The sequence below is a fragment of the Dermochelys coriacea genome, chromosome 11 (genome assembly GCF_009764565.3).
Source record: "Dermochelys coriacea isolate rDerCor1 chromosome 11, rDerCor1.pri.v4, whole genome shotgun sequence".
NCBI classification, from domain to species: domain Eukaryota; kingdom Metazoa; phylum Chordata; order Testudines; family Dermochelyidae; genus Dermochelys; species Dermochelys coriacea.
In genome coordinates, this window is record NC_050078.2 from 59946620 (window position 1) to 59968477 (window position 21858).

Genomic DNA, 21858 nt, shown 5'->3' on the forward strand with positions numbered 1-21858 from the left:
TCTTGACTGCCTGAAATCTGTGAGGTGCCTATATATTAAACAGCACATCTGTGATATCATGCTGAATGGTATACCCTACAGCAGAGTGAAATCTTGGCCAAAATTTTCAGAAGTGACTAGTGATTTGGGGTATCTCAATTAGGGTGCCCAACTTGGCAACTTTAGGGGAGTTGATTTTCAAAGGGTAGCACTTTTTGAAAATCAGGCCCCTTTAAGATGTCTCAAGTTGGGTTCTGAAAAATTGAAGCATCCATAATCAGTAGCCACTTTGGAAAATCTTGGCCTTAAGTCTCATCAGATACAGTGTTCAGAACATTGTAAACCTCAGAACAGTGCCAAAGCTTTAGTGACAGTAATAAAACTATAAAATAACAGAGAGACTGGCTATGTCTTCACTACAAAAAAGGTGTGCTTTTAGAGAGGGATAACTAATGTGGGTTCACTATCCCAGTGTAAAAGCAGAGGTGAGACAAGGCCAGTTTAGTTTTACCATGAGGCAAACTTGGTGGGGTCAGCCAGGGGCACGAGGTATAGTGCTGACTTTGCCTAGCTACCTCATTGTAAACACTGCAAGTGCCTTGTCTCCACTTAAATTTTTACAATGAGAGAACTATCCCATCTAGTTATCTCACTGTAAAAATCCACCTTTGTGCCAGTGAAGCCAAAGCCAAAGTTGTTATGGCGCCCTGGGTCAACTCACCCAATACTGCCATCTGATGTGGCTCTTGCAGTATTACAGCTTCCTCTTAGTTGCTGTAAGAGTTTCCTCCCCTCAGGAGTCAATGGATGCTGAGCTCTTTTGTACATCTGGCCCATATTGCATTTCAGAGATAAACCCCTTCTCCTGAAATCTCAAAAAGACAAACCTTAGCATGAAGACTTGAATCCTAAATTATATGTCATAGCTAGAACTAATAGTTCACCTATTATTTTCTGGTATCAGGTAACTTGTGCCGCTGCACTGGATATAGACCAATCTTAGATGGCTGTAAAACCTTCTGTAAGGTAAACGGTGGGAATGGTGGAAATCAGTGTTCCTATTCAACTGCTTTGAATATTTGTTCTAAAATATTTTTATGGGAGAGTGAGGCATGTATTACTGTGTATTACAATATCTAAACAACCAGAGAACCTGTGAATTTAAGTACACATCCAATCTTGTTTCTGTCGAGGCTTGTTGGCTGTCCTTTTCAGGAATGCAGATCAGCCAGCTCTCAGGGCCTGAACCAAAGGTCATTGAAGTCAATGAAAGTGTTTCCATTAACTCCAGTGAGCTTTGGATCAAGCCACTAGCCACATAAACCTGTTGTTCTGTAATATTTAGTCCAGACATACAAATTGCAGAGTGACAAAGAGTATTATAAAAATCTGGTTCTAAATATTAACTGTTCATAAGGGACCCAAATCTTCCTCACAAAAGTAGTTGCATTGCAGTCAGTGGGAATGTTTGTATGATTGAGGCAAGGAGACTTTGGTCTTTGCTAATCATAGCATTACATGCATAAAATAAAGTTGAAATAAGATTTGAACTAAAAGAGGTGATGACATCAATGAGTGTTAATGACATAAAGTTCATCCTGTCTGCCAACATTTTGTGTAAATTCCACTGAGAAACCTAGAAAACCTTTAAAAAAAAAAAAAAAAGGTTTTGGTAAGAAAAAGATAATGCCTTAAAACATGAATATTTGCAATTTTATTCAGCCTCATCCAAAGCCCATTGTAAGTCAGGAGAGACTCCCATTGACTTGGGATCAAGCTCACTATGAGCAGAAGTCATATGTTTATACTAATGGGATATTACTATTTTAGGAACCATTTTGTTGTCAAAGTAAAGAAAATGGGAACTGTTGCTTGGATCAAGAAGACAAACTTAAAGGAGAGAAGGTGAGTTTAATTGTTTTTCCTTCCTGTTTAAATGTAAAATTTGCACTAGGTGAAGAGCAGTGCGCTACTTAGCACTTCGCATGTACTGTAATAAGTAATATGTCATGCAGCATCCTATAGCCAGTTGACTACAGCCCACTGTGTCCCATAGCATTGCTCTGACTTTAAAGCCAGAAGGGAACATCATGATCATCTAGTCTGACTTCCTGCATATTGCAGGCCACAGAAGCATTGCTGCTGCTGTTCTGTGAAATTTGAAAGTTTCTCTTAATGATGTATGTACCATCCTGGGTGATCAGGAAGTTTTTGCATTTTCACAGGAAATGAATGTACTGTTAGTGGTGAGGGATTTAGATATGTCTTCAAAGGCATAGGTAGGTGTGTGAAAGAGGAAATCTTCACCCTCTTCCCCTGGAGTCTCTTGTAACAATGCAGAGGACAGTTTGGATCAGCATGTTCAAACAATCTTTTGTGTTCTGGAATATTAATATTCTTAGGCTCCGATTCTGCAGTGACCACTGCATTAGCTATCCCTGTGCCCAGGTGAAGCCGTATGAAGTCAATGAGGTTTAGTATGGGTTCAGGGGTTTGTCTACATGGCACTCATGGCAAGATTGTGTTCACAGAACTGAAGTTTGCTGCAAAAACTAAATCAGAATCATGACACTAATTTTTTTTATTTGAAAATTCCTATCCATACAAATGATTTATTTTATGTAGATATTCCTTTCAAAAATCTGTGACCTGTCAGTGTGTGTTAGAGTGGGGGGAAATATGGAGCCATCTCACCTCTCTATAGTTGAACAGAGAGAAGTGTGCAATTAGGATTTCAGGTCTGTATCATTCCACTCTCCCAGCTCCAGAGGGGCCAGGGAAGGTGACTGAGCTGTGAGAGGCTGCCTTTCTCCATTTCTTCCACTGCAACAGCCCCCACTAATACAGGGCAGTTTATTTAGCATTTCATCCAAAGGCTATTAGAGTAATTAGACTCCTGCTGACTTCAGTGGGCTTCAGATCCAGTCCTTGTTCTTTCTTTTTTATAAAGAATGAATTAAGTAAAAAATTGTTTGTTTGTTTAAGATTTCCACCAAGCTGTTTTCAGCAGATGAATTTCAGCCCTTGGACCCCACCCAGGAGTTTATATTTCCACCAGAATTAATGGTAAGTAGAATTGTTCTTGGTCTGTGCATATGCTGTAACATCTGTAACGTTTACATGTAGTTAAGTACTCATCTTAATGTGCTCTCTAGTAGTGGAGTGATTACATCAGGAAAAATATCACATATTTGCCAATAGATCTGCAAAGATCTGTGATTTTTTTAATTCTGTGTTTATATTTACAAACAGAACTACATTAAAAGAACATTAAAGATGCAAAGTCAGGTATTCCAAAATGTAGGGAATTAAGGTTGCCTGTGCAAAGCATGGAGCTGCTGGAGATTCTCAACAAAATGGTTGTACAAATTTTTTAACCTGGGAAAAACAACACATTTTCATCATCTTGTTCTGAGAAAAGGAAGAACCGGTTTTGCTGAAATTTTCCAAAAAGAATCAGTCTGTGGCAGACACCCCCACATGGAAAATTTCAGCTTAAAGGGTTAAAGTTTGACAAAGTTATAAGTAAGTCTGCGAGTTTGTCACAGAGGTCATGGATTCCGTGACTTTCCGTGACCTCTGACTTCTGCAGCGGCTGCAGCAGGCAGCCCCTGCACCAAGCACAGCGGCTGCTGCTGGGGCAGTCTCAGGCCCCCACACAGCGCCCCCCAGCCCCAGCAGCAGAGTTTTGGGTGTGGGAGGGGACAGGGGGTTGGGGGCACAGGACGGGGTGAGGTGGGCTCTGGGCAGCGCTTACCTTGGGAGCTCCCCAGAAACGCCTCTGCCTCGCTCAGCTGCTAGGCAGAAGCGTAGCCAGGCAGCTCTTCACGCTGCCTGAGCCTAGGCCCAGAGCCCTGGGTTCGCAGCTCCCATTGGCCGGGAATCGAGGCCAATGGGAGCTGCGGAGGCAGTGCCTGCAGGTCGAGGCAGCATTCAGAGCTGCCTGGCCACGCCTCTGCCTAGCAGCTGAGCAAGGGGGATGTCGCTGCTTTCGGGGAGCCCCACAGGTAAGCACCACCCAGAGCCCACTTCACCTCGTCCCATGCCCCAACCCACTGCCCCCTCCCACACCCAAACTCTGCTGCTGTTGTAGGGGGGAGGCACAGAGCCAGGTAGGGAGCCTGCCAGTCCCACCAACCGCCCCGCCCCCAGCACCAGTGGGAGTCCCGGGCCATGCACCGCCGTCCACACCCTTCCCCCACTACACCAGCAGACATCTCGGGCTGCGCACCGCCACCCGCACACCCCGCCCCCCCCAAGCAGCTGGGCTGCCCTCCCACAGCACCCCGGGCAGCCTCCCCTGCAAATTTTATTCACTGGTATTTTTAGTAAACGTCATGGACAGGTCACGGGCCGTTAATTTTTGTTTACTGCCCATGACCTGTCAGTGACTTGTACTAAAAATACCCATGATTAAAATGTAGCCTTAGTTATAAGCAACTGAAAACAGTGTCTTATAATGGATAGTATTAGGCAGCCTCACCTATAGGTGGCACTACCTATGTCTGGCAATCTTATCTACAGGCACCAGCTATAATAAAGGGTATGCCTACACGGCAGTTGGGAGGACTTATGGAGTAGGGTTGAAAGTAGTTTTCATTGCAGTCAGATCCGGATTTTTTTTTAATTAATTTTCCATTGATTTCCAAGGGTGCAGGATCCAGCCCTAAGTGCATAGTTTGCAGGATAAATCCTGTTCACTAAAGACATCTGAGTTAGTTTTAGGCATTTTATTCATGAAGCATTAATTTCCTCCTTGTGCAAAGGGCCAGCACAAGACTGATGCACTATTTAAGTCCCACTTAAGCCCAGTTTTGAGGGTTTAAGTACGACTTCCATGGTTAAGGAATTATTTTGGCTTGTAGTCCAGTGCCCTATTCACTAGACAACCACTGCCTCTCTGGAGCTTTAAATATTAAATCTACATTGTTTCTCCTATAGACAATGGCTGAAAATCAGCCAAAAAGAACTCTCGTTTTCCAAGGGGAAAGAACAATTTGGATTTCTCCTGCTAGCTTGAAGGAGCTTCTGGATCTGAAGACTAAGTACCCCAAAGCACCTCTCGTTGTGGGAAACACCAGTGTGGGTATGTAGAATCAGAGCACATCCTGTTATGCATGTGCCCATGTATGTATGAACAGTAGCGGGCAGCATTTAGAATTGCTTATGTGTGCTTTGTCCTTAATATGTGACTCAACAATGACATAGTCACAGTTTTGGAAATGCAGCAATCTTCCTTTTCTCTAAATCTCATTGTACTCTATAGGGCCTGAAATTAAATTTAAAGGGGTGCATCATCCAGTTATAATCTCTCCTGCAAGGATCCTAGATCTGAATGTGGTGAGATACACAGACAATGGTAAGTAGACCCTACTTTTGCCTTTTGAAACACAGAGAGATATCGCTGCATAAGATAATACTGATCCGTTCCCTAGAGGGGAAGATGTGAACTGATCTGCAGACATCCTGGCTCTCCAAGAATGTCTAGAGATGCTCGTGAATGTTTCTGCAAATCATTCCTGAGACATCCATGGATCAGGATGGCTATGATCCCTGCCCCAATGTATGATACATTAGCAACAGCATGGGTTTGTCTAGATTAGGAAAAGAAGTTGGGGTTAAATTGGGATAGCTAGTATGTGTTATCTAACCCTAATCCTAACCATGACCCAAACCCTAGTGTCGATGTGGATTAACACCTTTTACCTCAATTTAGCTGGCTGAGGTAAACCCTAGGGGAGTGTAGAATCAGTTATTGGCTATTTGTCCTCCAATGTCTGCTTATGGAGGGGACCCTCAACATTCAGATATCCTCCCTACTATATGGAAGTGGTGGGAGTGTCAGCCATCTCTGCAGCACCTCTCCCTCTCCTCCTCTGTAACCCACAGAGGCTTCTCTAGATCAAGTGTTCATTCTGGGGAAGAGATAGGAGACTCAGTGGGCCAGGGGGAGGAGTGGGCAGAATGGGGTGACACCCGTTGTCGCCCCCTCACACTCTATGGAGAATCCATGCATGGATCTCACAGCACTTCATAACATTAATTAAGCCTCACAAATGCCCTAGGAGATAGATAGTAAATTACTATCCCCATTGTAAGTGAGACAGAGATGAGCAAACCGAGGCAGAAAATGTAAGCAATTTGCTCAAGGCCAAAGAGTCTGTCAGAGCTGGGATTACAATTTCTGAGTTGATGGCTCAGAGCATTAGACCACATCTCTCCCAATTTCCGGATGTGCTTAGCTGCTACCCTTGAAAAAAAGGACTCTCTACCATGACAGTTAAAGACTTTTAACCTGTCCTAGTTTAACTCCAGTTTGCACATACACATTTTGAAATTGATGCAGTATTTGTTTTGTTTCCTAAATTACAGTGTAACAAAAAACTTTTAAGATGTTGCCTTATTCCTATCCACATTCTTATGAGAGCTGATTGTGAGAAAAAGGCACTGCATAATAGTTTAATACCCTGACTTTGGAGCAATGCTCACATTTTACTACTTACAATAACTTGTTTTCAGGACTAACCCTTGGAGCTGCCTGCAGTCTGACTGTAGTGAAAGATGCCCTGACAAACACAGTCTCAGAACTTCCAGGGGAGAAGACAAAGATTTTCCATGCTCTCTTGCATCAGTTAAAAACTCTGGGAGGACAGCAGATCAGAAACATTTCCGTATGTTAAAAGTGGATGGGTTAACAAAACTGCATGGAATTGCTTCTGTCTGTGCATAATATTTGTATTCACAGCTGAAATAATAGACTTTAAAATTAATTTTATGTCACAGTCTGTCTTATGACCTTTGATCAATGTAAATCCTCACACTGTACTGATACTTAAAGGTGATGACTTAGTGACATAATATCCTTTTTTTTCTCTTTTTTTAGTCTTTAGGTGGAAACATTATGAGTAGAAAGTCAACATCAGACTTGAATCCCATTCTAGCAGTTGGCAACTGTACCCTCAACCTGGCATCAAGAGGTAGGAGGTAGGGTACCTGAAAGAAGGTGGCCCTGCCTGGAGTGCCCTGCAATGGCAGGCCATGGCACAGCAGGCAGGCATGCCGCAGTTTCCCTTCTTCTTATTCCTCAGAAATAGTCCAAAGCAACTTCCTAAGTAAAAGCAAAGCCCTTGTGGGGTTCATTTATTACAAAAGCCCTATGCAGATAAATAACAAAATGTAGTCCAGAATTTCCCCAACATATTCCTTCAGTACATGCAACATACAGCCCTGGTGTCTCTCATCACACACTAAGAAAAGGAGTACTTGTGGCACCTTAGAGACGAACAAATTCATTTGAGCATAAGCTTTCGTGAGCTACAGCTCACTTCATCAGATGCATTCGGTGCAGTCCTCTCCCTGAACTTGTAGTAGGACATCTCAGCCCTTCCAACTGTAGCGCAGGGAACATGCCCCGCGCCCTCCCGCCAGCTTCTCTACTGAGAGCATCCTAGCCAGGGGACCACTCCTGATTTCCACTGGCCCTCTCATGATTGCTCAAGGTCCACCTCTCTAGTCTTGGAGATGTCAGTGGGAAAGCTCCTCCACCGCTCGCCTGCCTTCAGCCCTCTCCAGCCTTTGTCTCTGCCTCTCTAGCTTAGAGCCAGCAGGCAATTGCCTCTGCTGCTCCTCCTGTCTCCAACCCTAATTTTCTGGCTTGGGGATGCCAGCCAGCAAACCCCTCCTGTTGCTCTCTTTGCCTTCAGCCTTCCCCCATGAAGCACCTTTTGCTTCCTTCCAGGACCTCCTTGAGTCCTCCTGGTCTCTAGCAGGACTCACTGGGTCTCCCTCTCACTGAATTTCTCCAAGATCCTTTATAGTCCCTGGTGCTGTACTAGCCTCTTAATTGGCCAAATGGGAGCACCTGTCCTGGCACAGGGGAGTTGGAACTGCTTCGTTTTACAAGAGGCAGCCACTCTGTGACAGTCCCTCTCTGTGTATTTGTACTGAAGATGTAGGAAGTATGATAAGGAACAAAATTACAACCAATTAATGTTGTTCAAGAAATCCACTCCCTGCCATGCACAAAGCCATGTCTGTGGGGAGACTGTGGAAATGGAGAACACATGAGGGACATAGGATTTCCACAGGCATAGTCATGTGTACCTCAATAGCCAGGGAATCAGTAAAAACACCAAAGAAACAGCATGATTCAGTTAGCTGTGCATGTGGCCCCATGCTTATTTTAATTCTGATCTAAGGGGGAATAAATTAAGCAGGTGCTGTATGCATAGACATATGCATAGTCTGGTAGGATGGAAATGCATCCTCTCATTCAGTGATGGACCATACCTATTTTGTTTGTGACCCCATTACACATCACTCATCACCCTAAAGAACACATTCACCACGTAGTTTCCTGGTCAGGACTTGTGCGCTACTTCTTTTGCCATTTTTCTTGAATACACAGAGGTGGACATGAGAGCCAGAATTTCTGTCAAAATACAGTTCTGCTCCAGAAAGTGACTTTGTGTGTAAAAAAACAAAAACAAAAACACTCTCACTCAACAGTCACCCCATGCCTGTATTGAGAGACAAGCCTGCTTACCAGCGTGACAAACAAGAGTTTTTACAGATTTTCATTCCCATCAACCCTGCAGAGCCAATGCAGCCAAGAGAGGAGTCTAGTCCTTGACTCTCCTTAACAGAATTGTTCACCAAGGGCCAAGAATTGACTCCTGGCAGACCCTCTGAAGAAAAGGGCTGCACAGACATTAATTGGCCACAGAACTCTTCTTACAGGTGATGATGTACACCAGAGGTCCCCAACGCGGTGCCTGCGGGCGCAATGCCGCCACTGAGTGTGGCCGCCAGAGAACCACCCGCCGAAATGCCGCCGAGATGCGTTGCTGTTTCTCGGCAGCATTTCGGTGGCGGGGTGTCTGGCGCCTGCCACAGTTTTCTGGGAATAGGAATATGCTATTCCCACAGAAAGGTTGGGGACTATTGATGTACATGAAGGAACAGGCCCAGTTAGACTCCCAGGTCCTAGTGTTAATTTGCAGCTGGCAGATAGACAAATAATCATTTTACCTATAAATATAGCATGTTCAGTGTGCACTCACGGGATAATCTACCAGGGACCTCCAGAAACCATTTGTTTTATATATTGGACCCTCATTATTTTTCTCTGTCAAAGCTTTGCAGTTCACCTTTCCTGGGTTTTCAAATTAGGGATCTCTCCTTCTACTGTTGGATGGCTAGATTGCAGTCACATTATTGCATGTAGAAAAGGAGTACTTGTGGCACCTTAGAGACTAACAAATTTATTTGAGCATAAGCTTTCGTGAGCTACAGCTCACTTCATTGGATGCATTCAATGGAAAATACAGTGGAGATATATATACACACACACACACACACAGAGAACATGAAACGATGGGTGTTACCATACACACTGTAAGGAGAGTGATCACTTAAGATGAGCTATTTCCAGCTGGAGAGCGGGGGTGGGGGGTGGAGGAGGAAAACCTTTAGTAGTGATAATCAAGGTGGGCCATTTCCAGCAGTTGACAAGAACGTCGAGGAACAGTGGGGGGGGGGGGAAATAACATGGGGAAATAGTTTTACTTTGTATAATGACCCATCCACTCCCAGTCTCTATTCAAGTCTAAGTTAATTGTATCCAGTTTACAAATTAATTCCAATTCAGCGGTCTCTCGTTGGAGTCTGGTTTTGAAGTTTTTTTTGTTGAAGAATAGCCACTCTTGGGTCTGTAATCGAGTGACCAGAGAGATTGAAGTGTTCTCTGACTGGTTTTTGAATGTTATAATTCTTGACGTCTGATTTGTGTCCATTTATTCTTTTACGTAGAGACTGTCCAGTTTGACCAATGTACATGGCAGAGGGGCATTGCTGGCACATGATGGCATATATCACATTGGTAGATGTGCAGGTGAACGAGCCCTCTGATAGGTGTGGCTGATGTGATTTAGGGCCCTATGGATGATGGTCCCCCTGATATATATGTGGACACAGTTGGCAACAGGCTTTGTTTGCAAGGATAGGTTCCTGGGTTCTGTTGTGTGGTGTGTGGGTGCTGTCGTGGTATTTGCTTCAGGTTTGGGGGTCTGTCGGTAAGCAAGGACTGACCGTCCTCCCAAGATCTGTGACGAGTGATGGGTCATCCTTCAGGAAAGGTTGTAGATCCCTGAAGATGCGTTGGAGAGGTTTTAGTTGGGGGCTGAAGGTGATGGCTAGTGGTGTTCTGTTATTTTCTTTGTTGGGCTTGTCCTGTAGTAGGTGACTTCTGGGTACTCTTCTGACTCTGTCAGTCTCTTTCTTCACTTCAGCAGGTGGGTATTGTAGTTGTAAGAATGCTTGATAGAGATCTTGTAGGTGTTTGTCTCTGTCTGAGGGGTTAGAGCAAATGCGGTTGTATCGTAGAACTTGGCTGTAGACAATGGATCGTGTGGTGTGATCTGGGTGAAAGCTGGAGGCATGTAGGTAGGAATAGCAGTCAGTAGGTTTCCGGTACAGGGTGATGTTTATGTGATCATCGCTTATTAGCACCGTAGTGTCCAGGAAGTGGATCTCTTGTGTGGACTGGTCCAGGCTGAGGTTGATGGTGGGATGGAAATTGTTGAAATCATGGTGGAATTCCTCAAGGGCTTCTTTTCCATGGGTCCAGATGATGATGTCATCAATGTAGCACAAGTAGAGTAGGGGCATTAGGGGACGAGAGCTGAGGAAGTGTTGTTCTAAGTCAGCCATAAAAATGTTGGCATATTGTGGGGCCATGCGGGTACCCATCGCAGTGCTGCTGATTTGAAGGTATACATTGTCCCCAAATGTGAAATAGTTATGGGTGAGGACAGAGTCACAAAGGTCAGCCACCAGGTTAGCCGTGACATTAGCGGGGATACTGTTCCTGACGTCAAGCATTATAATATTCAAAAACCAGTCAGAGAATACTTCAGTCTCTCTGGTCGCTCGATTACAGACCTAAGAGTGGCTATTCTTCAACAAAAAAACTTCAGAAACAGACTCCAACGAGAGACTGCTGAATTGGAATTAATTTGTAAACTGAATACAATTAACTTAGGCTTGAATAGAGACTGGGAGTGGATGGGTCATTATACACAGTAAAATTATTTCCTCCCCCCCACCCACTGTTCCTCAGACGTTCTTGTCAACTGCTGGAAATGGCCCACCTTGATTATCACTACAAAAGGTTTTCTTCCTCCGCCCCCACCCCCGCTTTCCTGCTGGTAATAGCTCAACTTAAGTGATCAGTCTCCTTACAATGGTAACACCCATTGTTTCATGTTCTCTGTGTATATAAATCTCCCCACTGTATTTTTCACTGAATGCATCTGATAAGTGAGCTGTAGCTCACGAAAGCTTATGCTCCAATAAATTTGTTAGTCTCTAAGGTGCCACAAGTACTTCTTTTCTTTTTCCGAATACAGACTAACATGGCTGCTACTCTGAAACCTGTCATTATTGCATGTGGCGTTTGTAAGAATAATCCCCATAATATGGCAGCCATTTTTGAAATTTCACTCCCCTTGGATTGGGAGAGGGTGTTTCACCTTTTTGGACCAAAGATCCTTTGGTTATAGGAAGCCTGGGACCTGCATGAGGCCTGTGGAAGCTAACCAATGTAAATATTAAATATGGTTTATTATTAATGAATTATTCTTAAAATTTAATAAACATCAAATTCCTTTGATGCTAACACATTGTGTACTTTATGCAGCATATGCAAAGCATAAAGGACACCAGTGTTTAGAAAATGTACACTTATTAATCATATTTATTATTTGTATTATGATAGCGCCTTCAGCCCCAATCTGATCAGGGCTCCATTGTTCTGGGTGCCATATTAGACAGATCCTGCCCCAAACAATATACAGTCTAAGGCCCTGATCCTGCAAGCACTTGCACATGCTTAAACTTTACACAGATTGTCCCATTGAGTTTGGTGGAAGTTACTCATCTGCATAAAGTTAAGCACATGCAAAAGTTTTTTGGCAGATTAGGGCACAACTTGAACCAAAACAAGTGGGTATATAAACAAATGGAGGGAGATGAGGATAACATGATAGAAACACCTGGGCTATTCACAGACATAATTAGCAGTTTAGGTATATAAATAAGCAGTGGGTTTTAATGATGATCGGAGCACTATTTCCTGTAAGCATAATGTTATATTTAGAATGTCCTAACACTCCAACACTGTTTCAACAAGGTGGATCAATTTACACAGTGTTGACTAAGATATTATATTAACTTTAATTTCCTAGTGTTCCCATGTAAACATTTTATGATGCGGGGGGGGGAAACACACTGGTGAATTAAATATATATAAAATAGGAATGCTTTAGGAGAAAGTCTGCTAGCTGTTGCTTTTTTCTGCTCCATTATATGGTCATGTGTATTGTTAAATTAGGTGGATATTTCAGAACAGTGTGTAATTTGCAAATATAGGGACACTTGCCAGATGTCCTAATCCTGCTTTTAGATAGTTCAGACTGGCATTTAGGCACATTAAGTCTTCTGAAGGTCAAACTGTGGGACTGTTTACCTTTGTATTTCCTTGTTTATTGTTAATTACTTACAGGGTGGATTTGGTTTATAGCTGTACCAGCAAACCCTCTGTAGTGTAGACGATGCCTAAATAGTCACAAGGTTTTTGGACTGGGAATTTCAAAGGGCCTAATTGAGTTAGGTGCTCAACTCTCTTTGGAAATCTAACTCCCTGCCTTAAGTCCCTTTCAGAATCCCAGTTTTAATCATTAATTTCATAAAATTGTGACTTTTTTTTTTTTAACTTTCAAAACAGTTGATCAAAAAGAGAAAGGAAAACACAATACAAATTCTTCCTCTGGTAGCTATTGAAAATAGAGAGACCACTTATATTTAAGGTGCATGCTATTGTTGGGACATTATATGAACTTTAAGTAATTCTTTTCGCAGAAGTATTGCATATTCTTCCTTGACAATTAAATTGGATTTACACACACAAACTGCCTAGAGTTCACTTCTCATTGTACAGAGATTGCCACTTCTGCTTTCTCCAATAGAAGGAACACGGTGGATTTCTTTGAGTGACATTTTTGCCAATGGAGTTGGTAACAATACCCTTATGCCTGAAGAAGTCTTAGTCTCTGTTCACATCCCTCATTCCAGGAAGGTAAATGTTGCTGTGATGTTTGCATTTGATTTGTGATAAGGATGGTTCAACCAGTGTTTATATGAAATTAAAGAAAGAACAGGAGGAGGAAGTACCATCTGTGGTTTTTAAAAAAAATAAAAACCACCCAACCAGTGAAATGTTTTGGAGGGCATTGATATATTCTCTATCCCAGGACGCTGCCCATTTGCAGCCTGGCAAGACCTCCAGTCTTTATGTTGATGAAGCTCCTGTTTATCTCCTGAGGGTTTTGCCTACGTAGGGACTATAGGATTGATACATGATCCATGCTTCCACACATAGTTGCTGCACCAGACAAGGTTGTTTGCTTGGTGCTGTGTCACCAGTAATTCTGTAACACTGTGGAAGGGCAATATCTCTGGGAATTGGTAAGAAGACTGTTTGGGAGATACCTGCAGGCAGTCGCACATCTCTGGTCTTGAATAAAAATGTGACTTAATTAGATTTAGATGACTAAAGGAAAAGATCTGTAAAAGCAGAAGATAGAGTTGAAATACTGGCTTGATTTGTGCTTGAGTCTGAAGGTTTAGACAGCGGTTGAGCCTTTTCAGTTTTGTCTCCCATTCTAAATGCGGCCCTCTCCCATTTCCCCCTTACCTCTCAATAACTGTTTGTGAGAGGGGGGTCAGACCAGGGCTCTTCAGGGGATGGAAAGGGAGGTGGGTTGCTTGCAATACAACAGTGAAGAGGGAACTATTGGATGGTTAAGGGAAGGGAATGAATGGTCCTAAATGTTTTGGAAGTAGAATCCATGCTCTATGGTATTTATTACCTTAGTTCATGTAGATCTCTATTAGAACATGTTACATTTCTGTGCATACTTCTTGGCCTCTGTTTGATTTTTCTTAGGGGGAGTTTGTATCAGCATTCCGACAGGCCCAGCGCCGGGAAAACTCTCTACCAATTGCTAATGCTGGGATGAGGGTACTCTTTGCGGAAGGCACAGACATAATTATGGACTTTGGCATTTTCTATGGCGGCGTTGGCTCTACCACCATCTGTGCAAAACAAGCCTGTGAGGCACTCGTAGGGAGGTACCGTATGAATTCCTAGAGGCTTTAGACATCTTTCAGATTTGAATATTGTTGTTTTTTTAATGTAAATACGGAGATCCTTTATTTACAGAATGGTTGGTGCCATTTATAATCCACCAGATGAACACAGATCAGCCCCAAGTGCTAAGTCAACTCCCCACCCCAGAATGGAGTATTTACACTTTTCTATTCTAAAAGTTTTAAAGTCCACATATGAATGGTATGATCATTGAAATGTCTCTCCACAGGGCGGGTACAGTTGCTTTATTAGTGTCACTACATAACTTTGCTGTTGTGCCCCAGCCTGTCCTGGAGGGACCTCTACTTGTTCTTCATCCATTCAGTCTCTAGCAGCTGTGCTGAAACTTCCGAAGAGTCTGCTAATTAATTAGTATGAGGGAGTGGGGTTCTAAAGTGGGCACTGAAGAGGGACTCGTACCTGCATTAGCAGTACCAGCAGCAAAGGGCCTGAGGGGACTTATGCCTCTGCAGTTCAATGGCGGCCAGGGTTGGGTGTGGCCCTGAATGTAGACTAGGGCATGCCTAGGGGCTACTTTAACTTGCATCCCCCATTGAGGCTGGGGAGGACAGGGATATGGTATTTTAGCATTGACTAGCTCTCTGCACTGTTCTTAACCAATCAGTAGCAGTAATCAGAACTCACCACCTAGCTAGCAGAGATCAGGTGCAGCTTTCTCTGTTTATGCTCCTGGCAGAGGTGCATTGTAAGGAGGGACCTGAAGGAGGAAATGACACTGATGGTACAGGTTGTAACTGGGAGTTTTTCCCATGTGTAAGGAGCAGCATGGGAAAAAATGAGAACATGATTTAACCATCAGAAAACTGAGCTTGTTCTAACTTGAACCTCCTCAAATTTCAGGGCCTGTGAACAAACCCCTGGGAACTGTTTCTCCCATGCAATTTATGACCCAATTTTGAATTGGATTTGGAAGGAGTTCACGTCACTTTTAGTATTTCTCCTGTGCTAACATAAGTCTTGCTGAATAACTACTTGGTGTGGTTAAATAGTCAGGTTACCATTTATGTAAAGAGGGTAAGATATTTGAGTATTGTAATTTAAAGCATTGATTGTTTTATTATTAATCTCGGAACTAGGTAGCACTTTGGAATAGGGTATTATCTTACTCACTCATTAGACCTGGGTTCAAATTCTTGTGCTAATCACAAGTGAAAATAATGCCCTGATGTAATGCTCTTTAAAGTCAATGGGAGACTTTCGATTGAGTTAAATGGGCTTTAGATCAGGCCATAAGTAAGCTTATCTGTTGTGGTACACAGTGGACATTGATCTACAAAGAGTCCTTTGGATCAGAAGGGTGCTCTACATGTTTTCTATTCTTTCTGTATAGTGACAGGACAGAGTTAATTGTTCCTAAACAATCCCTAATATTCCCTGAATTGTGGGCACTTGTTATATCTAAATAAATACTCCTTTCACTTTGAGCACCCAATTTAAAATGTTAAATAAGAATTGCATGCTTTCTGTGCAGCTCATGTAGTGTGAGTTCCTGACAACCCTTTTCCCTTTGCAAGCTTTTCATTGAACATCATGGCAGACCTACAGTTTATTCAAATAGATGCCTATTTAGCAAAACACGTAAGCATGTACCTAAGTCTGTCCATATTCAACAAACCTCTAAGGCACATGCTTGCTGAATCGGGGCCTTAAATTGATTATCTCTGACACTATGTTGCACTCCTTTTAATTGTAATGACCAACCAGATGCCACAGCAATGACTGTCTCATAAAAATATGTAAACAAATAAAATTAGCCCTTCTGAGTTTTTGTTTATATCCTTCATGTTTATAGCCAGTTCATCAAAAACTAATAAAAAATAAATGACAAATCTATTTTTGCCCTCAAAGGTGTTTCTACGTGAGAGAGATGTCTGAGCTCTTGGATCAACCCTATATTTAACTGGCTTTCTATGTATTCAGACAGTGTTCTGGTTTTTTTGGTTTAGGCACTGACAGTTGGTATTATTGTTCTTGAGTGTCAAGATTTGCTCTAATAGATACAGTGGCTGGGATTTTCAAAAGTGCCTAAAGCAGTTAGGACCACAAGTCAAGTCATGATCTTTTCAACCTCTCTTTAACTGAGAGCTTTGCCAGGCCCTTGATTATTCTGTTGATTTTTCTCTGAATCCCCTGTAATTCTTGCAATATCCTTTTTGTGATGGAGTGGGCCCTGGCAATAATTGAAAATGTTGATAAGTTGTTTCTCTAAACTCTGTCCTCTTGTGCCATTTGATCAGTTTATAAGCTGAAGCTGCCCTCCCACCCATTATCTTTTTGTTATATTTTGCTACCCCTTTGATCTCTCTCGACATTGTGCACTCAGTTTCCATTTCTTGATCTTGAGGCCAGTGGTATAACCCTGCTAATACATTTATATTCTTACATCTTGGGATTTGTATCCATATAGAATCAACTGTGCAATATACTTCAAAAGAGCAGAATTTTCAGAAGAGAGATCACTTTCAGATGAGCATCCATCATCTGAAAATCTGACCCCTTTAAAATGTCTCAAGTTGACATCCAAAATCACTAGTCCCTTCTGAAAGTTCAGGCCATTATCTATTGTATAGTGATAATTTTTAATAGAATTAAACTCGGGCTATCAAACGATTAAAAAAATTAATCGTGATTAATTGTGCGATTAATCATGCTGTTAAATGGTATTCTTGTAGTTTATTTAAATATTTTTGGATGTTTTCTACATCCAAATATATTTCAATTACAACACAGAATACAAAATGTACAGTGCTCACTTTATATTATGTTTGATTACAAATATTTGCATAGTAAAAAACAAAACAAATAGTATTTTTCAGTTCACCTAGTACAAGTACTGTAGTGCAATCTCTTTATCATGAAAGTTGAATTTACAAATGTAGAATTATGTACAAAAAATAACTGCATTCAAAAATAAAACAATGTAAAACTTTAGAGCCTGTGCCAGCAATGCCCCTCTGCCATGTACATTGGCCAAACTGGACAGTCTCTACGTAAAAGAATGAATGGACATAAATCAGACGTCAAGAATTATAACATTCAAAAACCAGTTGGAGAACACTTCAATCTCTCTGGTCACTCGATCACAGATCTTAGAGTGGCTATACTTCAACAAAAAAGCTTCAAAAACAGACTCCAACGAGAGACTGCTGAATTGGAATTAATTTGCAAACTGGATACAATTAACTTAGGCTTGAATAGAGACTGGGAATGGATGAGTCATTACACAAAGTAAAACTATTTCCCCATGGTATTTCTCCCTCCCACCCCACCCCCCCCACTGTTCCTCTGATATTCTTGTTAACTGCTGGAATTAGCCTACCTTGCTTGTCACCATGAAAGGTTTTCCTCCTTTCCCCCCCCTGCTGCTGGTGATGGCTTATCTTAAGTGATCACTCTCCTTACAGTTTCAGAGTAGCAGCCGTGTTAGTCTGTATTCGCAAAATTCTTTTTGCGAATACAGACTAACACGGCTGCTACTCTGAAACCTGTGATTATGCAAGGCACTGAATTTAGCCGTATAGAGTGGAAATCTGTCAACTTCATGAAAAAACTCGCACAGATACAGACAGACATCATCTTCCTCTCCAAATGCAAACAGATGGACATCATACCGAAAGGATTGAAGCTAAAAAATCCATTACAATCTACATACCACACAGACTATGCTGACAGCTTGTGCCACACACTCTCAAAGAAACTGCGGAACCACCTGAAAAAATTTGTTAGTCTCTAAGGTGCCACCGGTACTCCTTTTCTTTCTCCTTACAGTGTGTATGATAAACCCATTGTTTCATGTTCTCTGTGTGTGTGTATATAAATCTCTCCTCTGTTTTTTCCACCAAATGCATCCGATGAAGTGAGCTGTAGCTCACGAAAGCTTATGCTCTAATAAATTTGTTAGTCTCTAAGGTGCCACCAGTACTCCTTTTCTTTTTGCGAATACAGACTAACACGGCTGCTACTCTGAAGTCCATTCAGTCTTTCTTCAGCCAATTGCTCAGACAAACAAGTTTGGTTACAGTTTGCAGAAGATAATGCTGCCGATTTCTTGTTTACAATGTCACCTGAAAGTGAGAACAGGCATTCACATGGCACTGTTGTAGCTGGCATTGCAAGATATTTATGTGCCAGATGCGCTAAAGATTCATATGTCCCTTCATCTTCAACCACCATTCTATACATAATCACAGGTTTCAGAGTAGCAGCCGTGTTAGTCTGTATTCGCAAAAAGAAAAGGAGTACTTGTGGCACCTTAGAGACTAACAAATTTATTAGAGCATAAGCTTTCGTGAGCTCTGATGAAGTGAGCTGTAGCTCACGAAAGCTTATGCTCTAATAAATTTGTTAGTCTCTAAGGTGCCACAAGTACTCCTTTTCTTTTCACCATTCCATAGGGCATGTGTCCATGCCAATGACAGATTCTGCTCCATAACGATCCAAAGCGGACCGACGCATATTCATTTTCATCATCTGAGTCAGAGGCCACCAGCAGAAGGTTGATTTTCTTTTTTGGTGGTTTGGATTCTGTAGTCTCTGCATCTGAGTGTTGCTTTCTTAAGACTTCTGAAAGCATGCTTCACACCTCATCCCTCTCAGATTTTGAAAGGGACTTCAGATTCTTAAACCTTGGGTTGAGTGCTACAGCTATTTTTAGAAATCTTCACATTAGTACCTTCTTTGCATTTAGTCAAACCTGCTGTGAAAGTGTTCTTAAAACGAACATGTGCTGGATCATCATCTGAGACTGCTATAACATGAAATATATGGCAGAATTTGGGTAAAACAGAACAGGAGACACAAAATTCTCCCCATGGAGTTTAGTCACAAATTTAATTAACACATTATTTTTTTTAATGAGCATCATCAGCATGGAAGCATATCCTCTGGAATGGTAGCCAAAGCATGAAGGGACATACGAATGTTTAGCATATCTGGCACTTAAAGACCTCATAATGCTGGCTACAAAAGTGCCATGTGAATGCCTGTTCTCACTTTCGGGTGACATAAATAAGAAGCAGGCAGCAGTATCTCTCATAAATATAAACAAACATGTTTGTCTTAGCAATTGGCTGAACAAGAATTAGGTCTGAGTAGACTTGTAGGCTCTAAAGTTTTACATTGTTTTGTTTTTGAGTGCAGTTATGTAACAAAAAAAAAATCTACATTTGTAAGTTATGCTTGCACGATAGAGATTGCACTACAGTACTTGTATGAGGTGAATTGAAAAATACTGTTTTTTGTTTGTCATTTTTTCATGCAAATATTTGTAATAAAAATAATAATATAAAGTGAGCACTGTACACTTTGTATTCTGTGTTGTAATAGAAATCAATATATTTGAAAATGGAGAAAAACATCCAAAAATATTTAATAAATTTCAGTTGATATTCTGTTTAACAGTGCAACTAATCGCGATTAATTTGTTTAATCACAATTAATTATTTTGAGTTAATCGCTTAAGTAAACTGTGACTAATCAACAGCCCTAAATTAAACCAATTTTCATAGTTTAAAAAAAGCTGATTTATTTTACTAGCATATAGGGCTCAATTATGTTGACTTCATTGAGACTATTCATGTGAGTAGCAGCTGTTCTATGTGAACCACGCTGTGTTACAGATCAAACTCCCAATATTGCACCCACTGAAATCCAAACAGCAATTGACTTCATTGTGAGAAGGATCATGCCCATGTCTGCGATATAAGCAAGTTAGTGTGGTCACCATTTAATTCATTCCACTGTGCCTAATATGCTGATTGCAGTATTATTATTTTTGCCAGGCATTGGAATGAGCACATGCTGGATGAAGCTTGCAGACTGGTTCTTAAAGAAGTTTCTCTGCCGGGCTCAGCCCCAGGTGGGAAGGTGGAATATAGAAGGACTTTGATTGTCAGTTTCCTCTTCAAATTCTACCTGGAAGTGCTTCAGTCATTGAACAAGATGGTAAATTCTTGTCCTGGGTCTATTTTCATGCAGTCTAGTGAAAGGTCTTGTACTCTGTATTTATTTTTCCAGTTTGTAGCATGTACTGAGCATAATTTATGTGTTCACCAAAAAATTAAAAATACATAACATATCAATGCCACTATTAAAAGAGCTCTCACACTAAAAAAATTAAAAAAATTTTAAAAAAAGAGCGAGATCATCTTGCGTGGTCTATCTCTTCTCAAAAGGACAAATAGCTGGGATAAATAAATGACTTTGCAATGTGCATAAATGTCACAAACTAACTACGCTATGATTTTTTGGTTTGAAGAGAAGACTTGTTCAAAAATCTGTTCAGATATCATTGTGTGGTTCTAATTTTGAGTTTTCTTTCTGAAGGATTCCTGTATTAAATCTGTTCAGTTTCCAAAGAAAGGAATGTTTTATCTAATTGCCAGCCTTGCAAACTTAGCTTGGGCTCTGAGAGTCAAGCCGAGTTTTTCCTTTCTCACCACCAGCAGCAAAGGTTCTATGTCAGTTTTGTTCACAGCTCAAAACAAAGTTAACCTCTTCTTACTGCAATCCCTTTCATTGGTCTCTTGAAACAGCTGTAGTGTTATGCTCCAAATGCTTTTTTTTTTTTTTTGTATTTTTTAAATAAATATTTTATGACTGCTCAACATTCTTCACTTCATTTTCAGCTACTTTTTTGGGCTTATGTTCAATCACTGTGGTTGCTAATTCTTTTAATAGAAATGTTTGTGTTGTGAAAACATAACTATTATTATTAAAACATTTCTCTTTCAGGACCCCCATCGGTGTCCTGACATATCAGAGAAATATGGGAGTGTCCTACAAGATTTCCAACCCAAAATGCCCCAGAGTGAACAAATATACCAGGTCAGTGAGGCTCTTTTAATACTCCCTTTCAGTTTAAAAGACATTGTTAAAAATTAAGATACAAGAAGAGCCCAAGCAGTGAAGGCCAGATACAGATTTTACAAAGCACTGAGGATGCTGAACTCTGTGGTTTTGATTTAAGCTCATTTGTCATTATGGCTTCAGTTTTCTTAATGCTAGTTATTTCAACTTATCCCTACTTTAGTACATGCTCAGTCCTTACAGGGACATAAGCTATTGGAATGGAGTATAGAAATGTGATGAAGTACAGTAGAACCTCAGATTTATGAACACCTTGGGAATGGAGGTTGTTCGTAACTCTGAAATGTTTGTAACTCTGAACAAAACATTATGGTTGTTTCTTTCAAATGTTTACAACTGAACATTGACTCAATACAGTTTTGAAACTTTACTATTTAAAAGAAAAATGCTGCTTTCCCTTTTTTTTTTACTAGTTTACATTTAACACTAGTTTAATATGCTTTTCAAATCATCATGTGTTCAAGTAAAATTTAGCAGCAGAGGGGAGCAGAGAGCTATTCTTCATGTCCTTGTGCAGACAAAATTTTCCTGTTCTGCAAGAATTTTTGAGATTTCAAAATCTTCTTTCCCATCCCAAATCAGGACAAAAGGTCTAAATCTCAAATGTTCATGAACCAAAAATCAAAAAACAATTTTGTATCAAGGCAATCAAAATGTTTATTTTGATAATTTCAAAATGTTTCATTTTAATTTTGACTCTTTTTTTTTTTTTACATTTTTGTTTCCTATCAATTAACTTAAATTACAAAAAGTCATTTCAAACTGAAAAATCAAACTTTTCA

The 21858-nt window shown here is 41.0% G+C and overlaps 1 protein-coding gene across 2 annotated transcripts in view; it reads left to right on the forward strand.

The window, feature by feature from the left end:
• LOC119863686 (aldehyde oxidase 1-like) overlaps positions 1 to 21858 on the forward strand; it is an 88223-nt gene that overhangs the window by 18246 nt on the left and 48119 nt on the right. For both annotated transcript variants that reach the window (XM_038422439.2, XM_043505555.1), the window contains 11 exons: positions 944 to 1005; positions 1810 to 1884; positions 2965 to 3045; positions 4921 to 5065; positions 5246 to 5338; positions 6499 to 6650; positions 6863 to 6956; positions 13005 to 13114; positions 13985 to 14169; positions 19990 to 20152; positions 20942 to 21034. In XM_038422439.2, the coding sequence (XP_038278367.2) occupies positions 944 to 1005; positions 1810 to 1884; positions 2965 to 3045; positions 4921 to 5065; positions 5246 to 5338; positions 6499 to 6650; positions 6863 to 6956; positions 13005 to 13114; positions 13985 to 14169; positions 19990 to 20152; positions 20942 to 21034 (1253 nt within the window). The remainder of the gene's footprint in view (positions 1 to 943; positions 1006 to 1809; positions 1885 to 2964; positions 3046 to 4920; positions 5066 to 5245; positions 5339 to 6498; positions 6651 to 6862; positions 6957 to 13004; positions 13115 to 13984; positions 14170 to 19989; positions 20153 to 20941; positions 21035 to 21858) is intronic.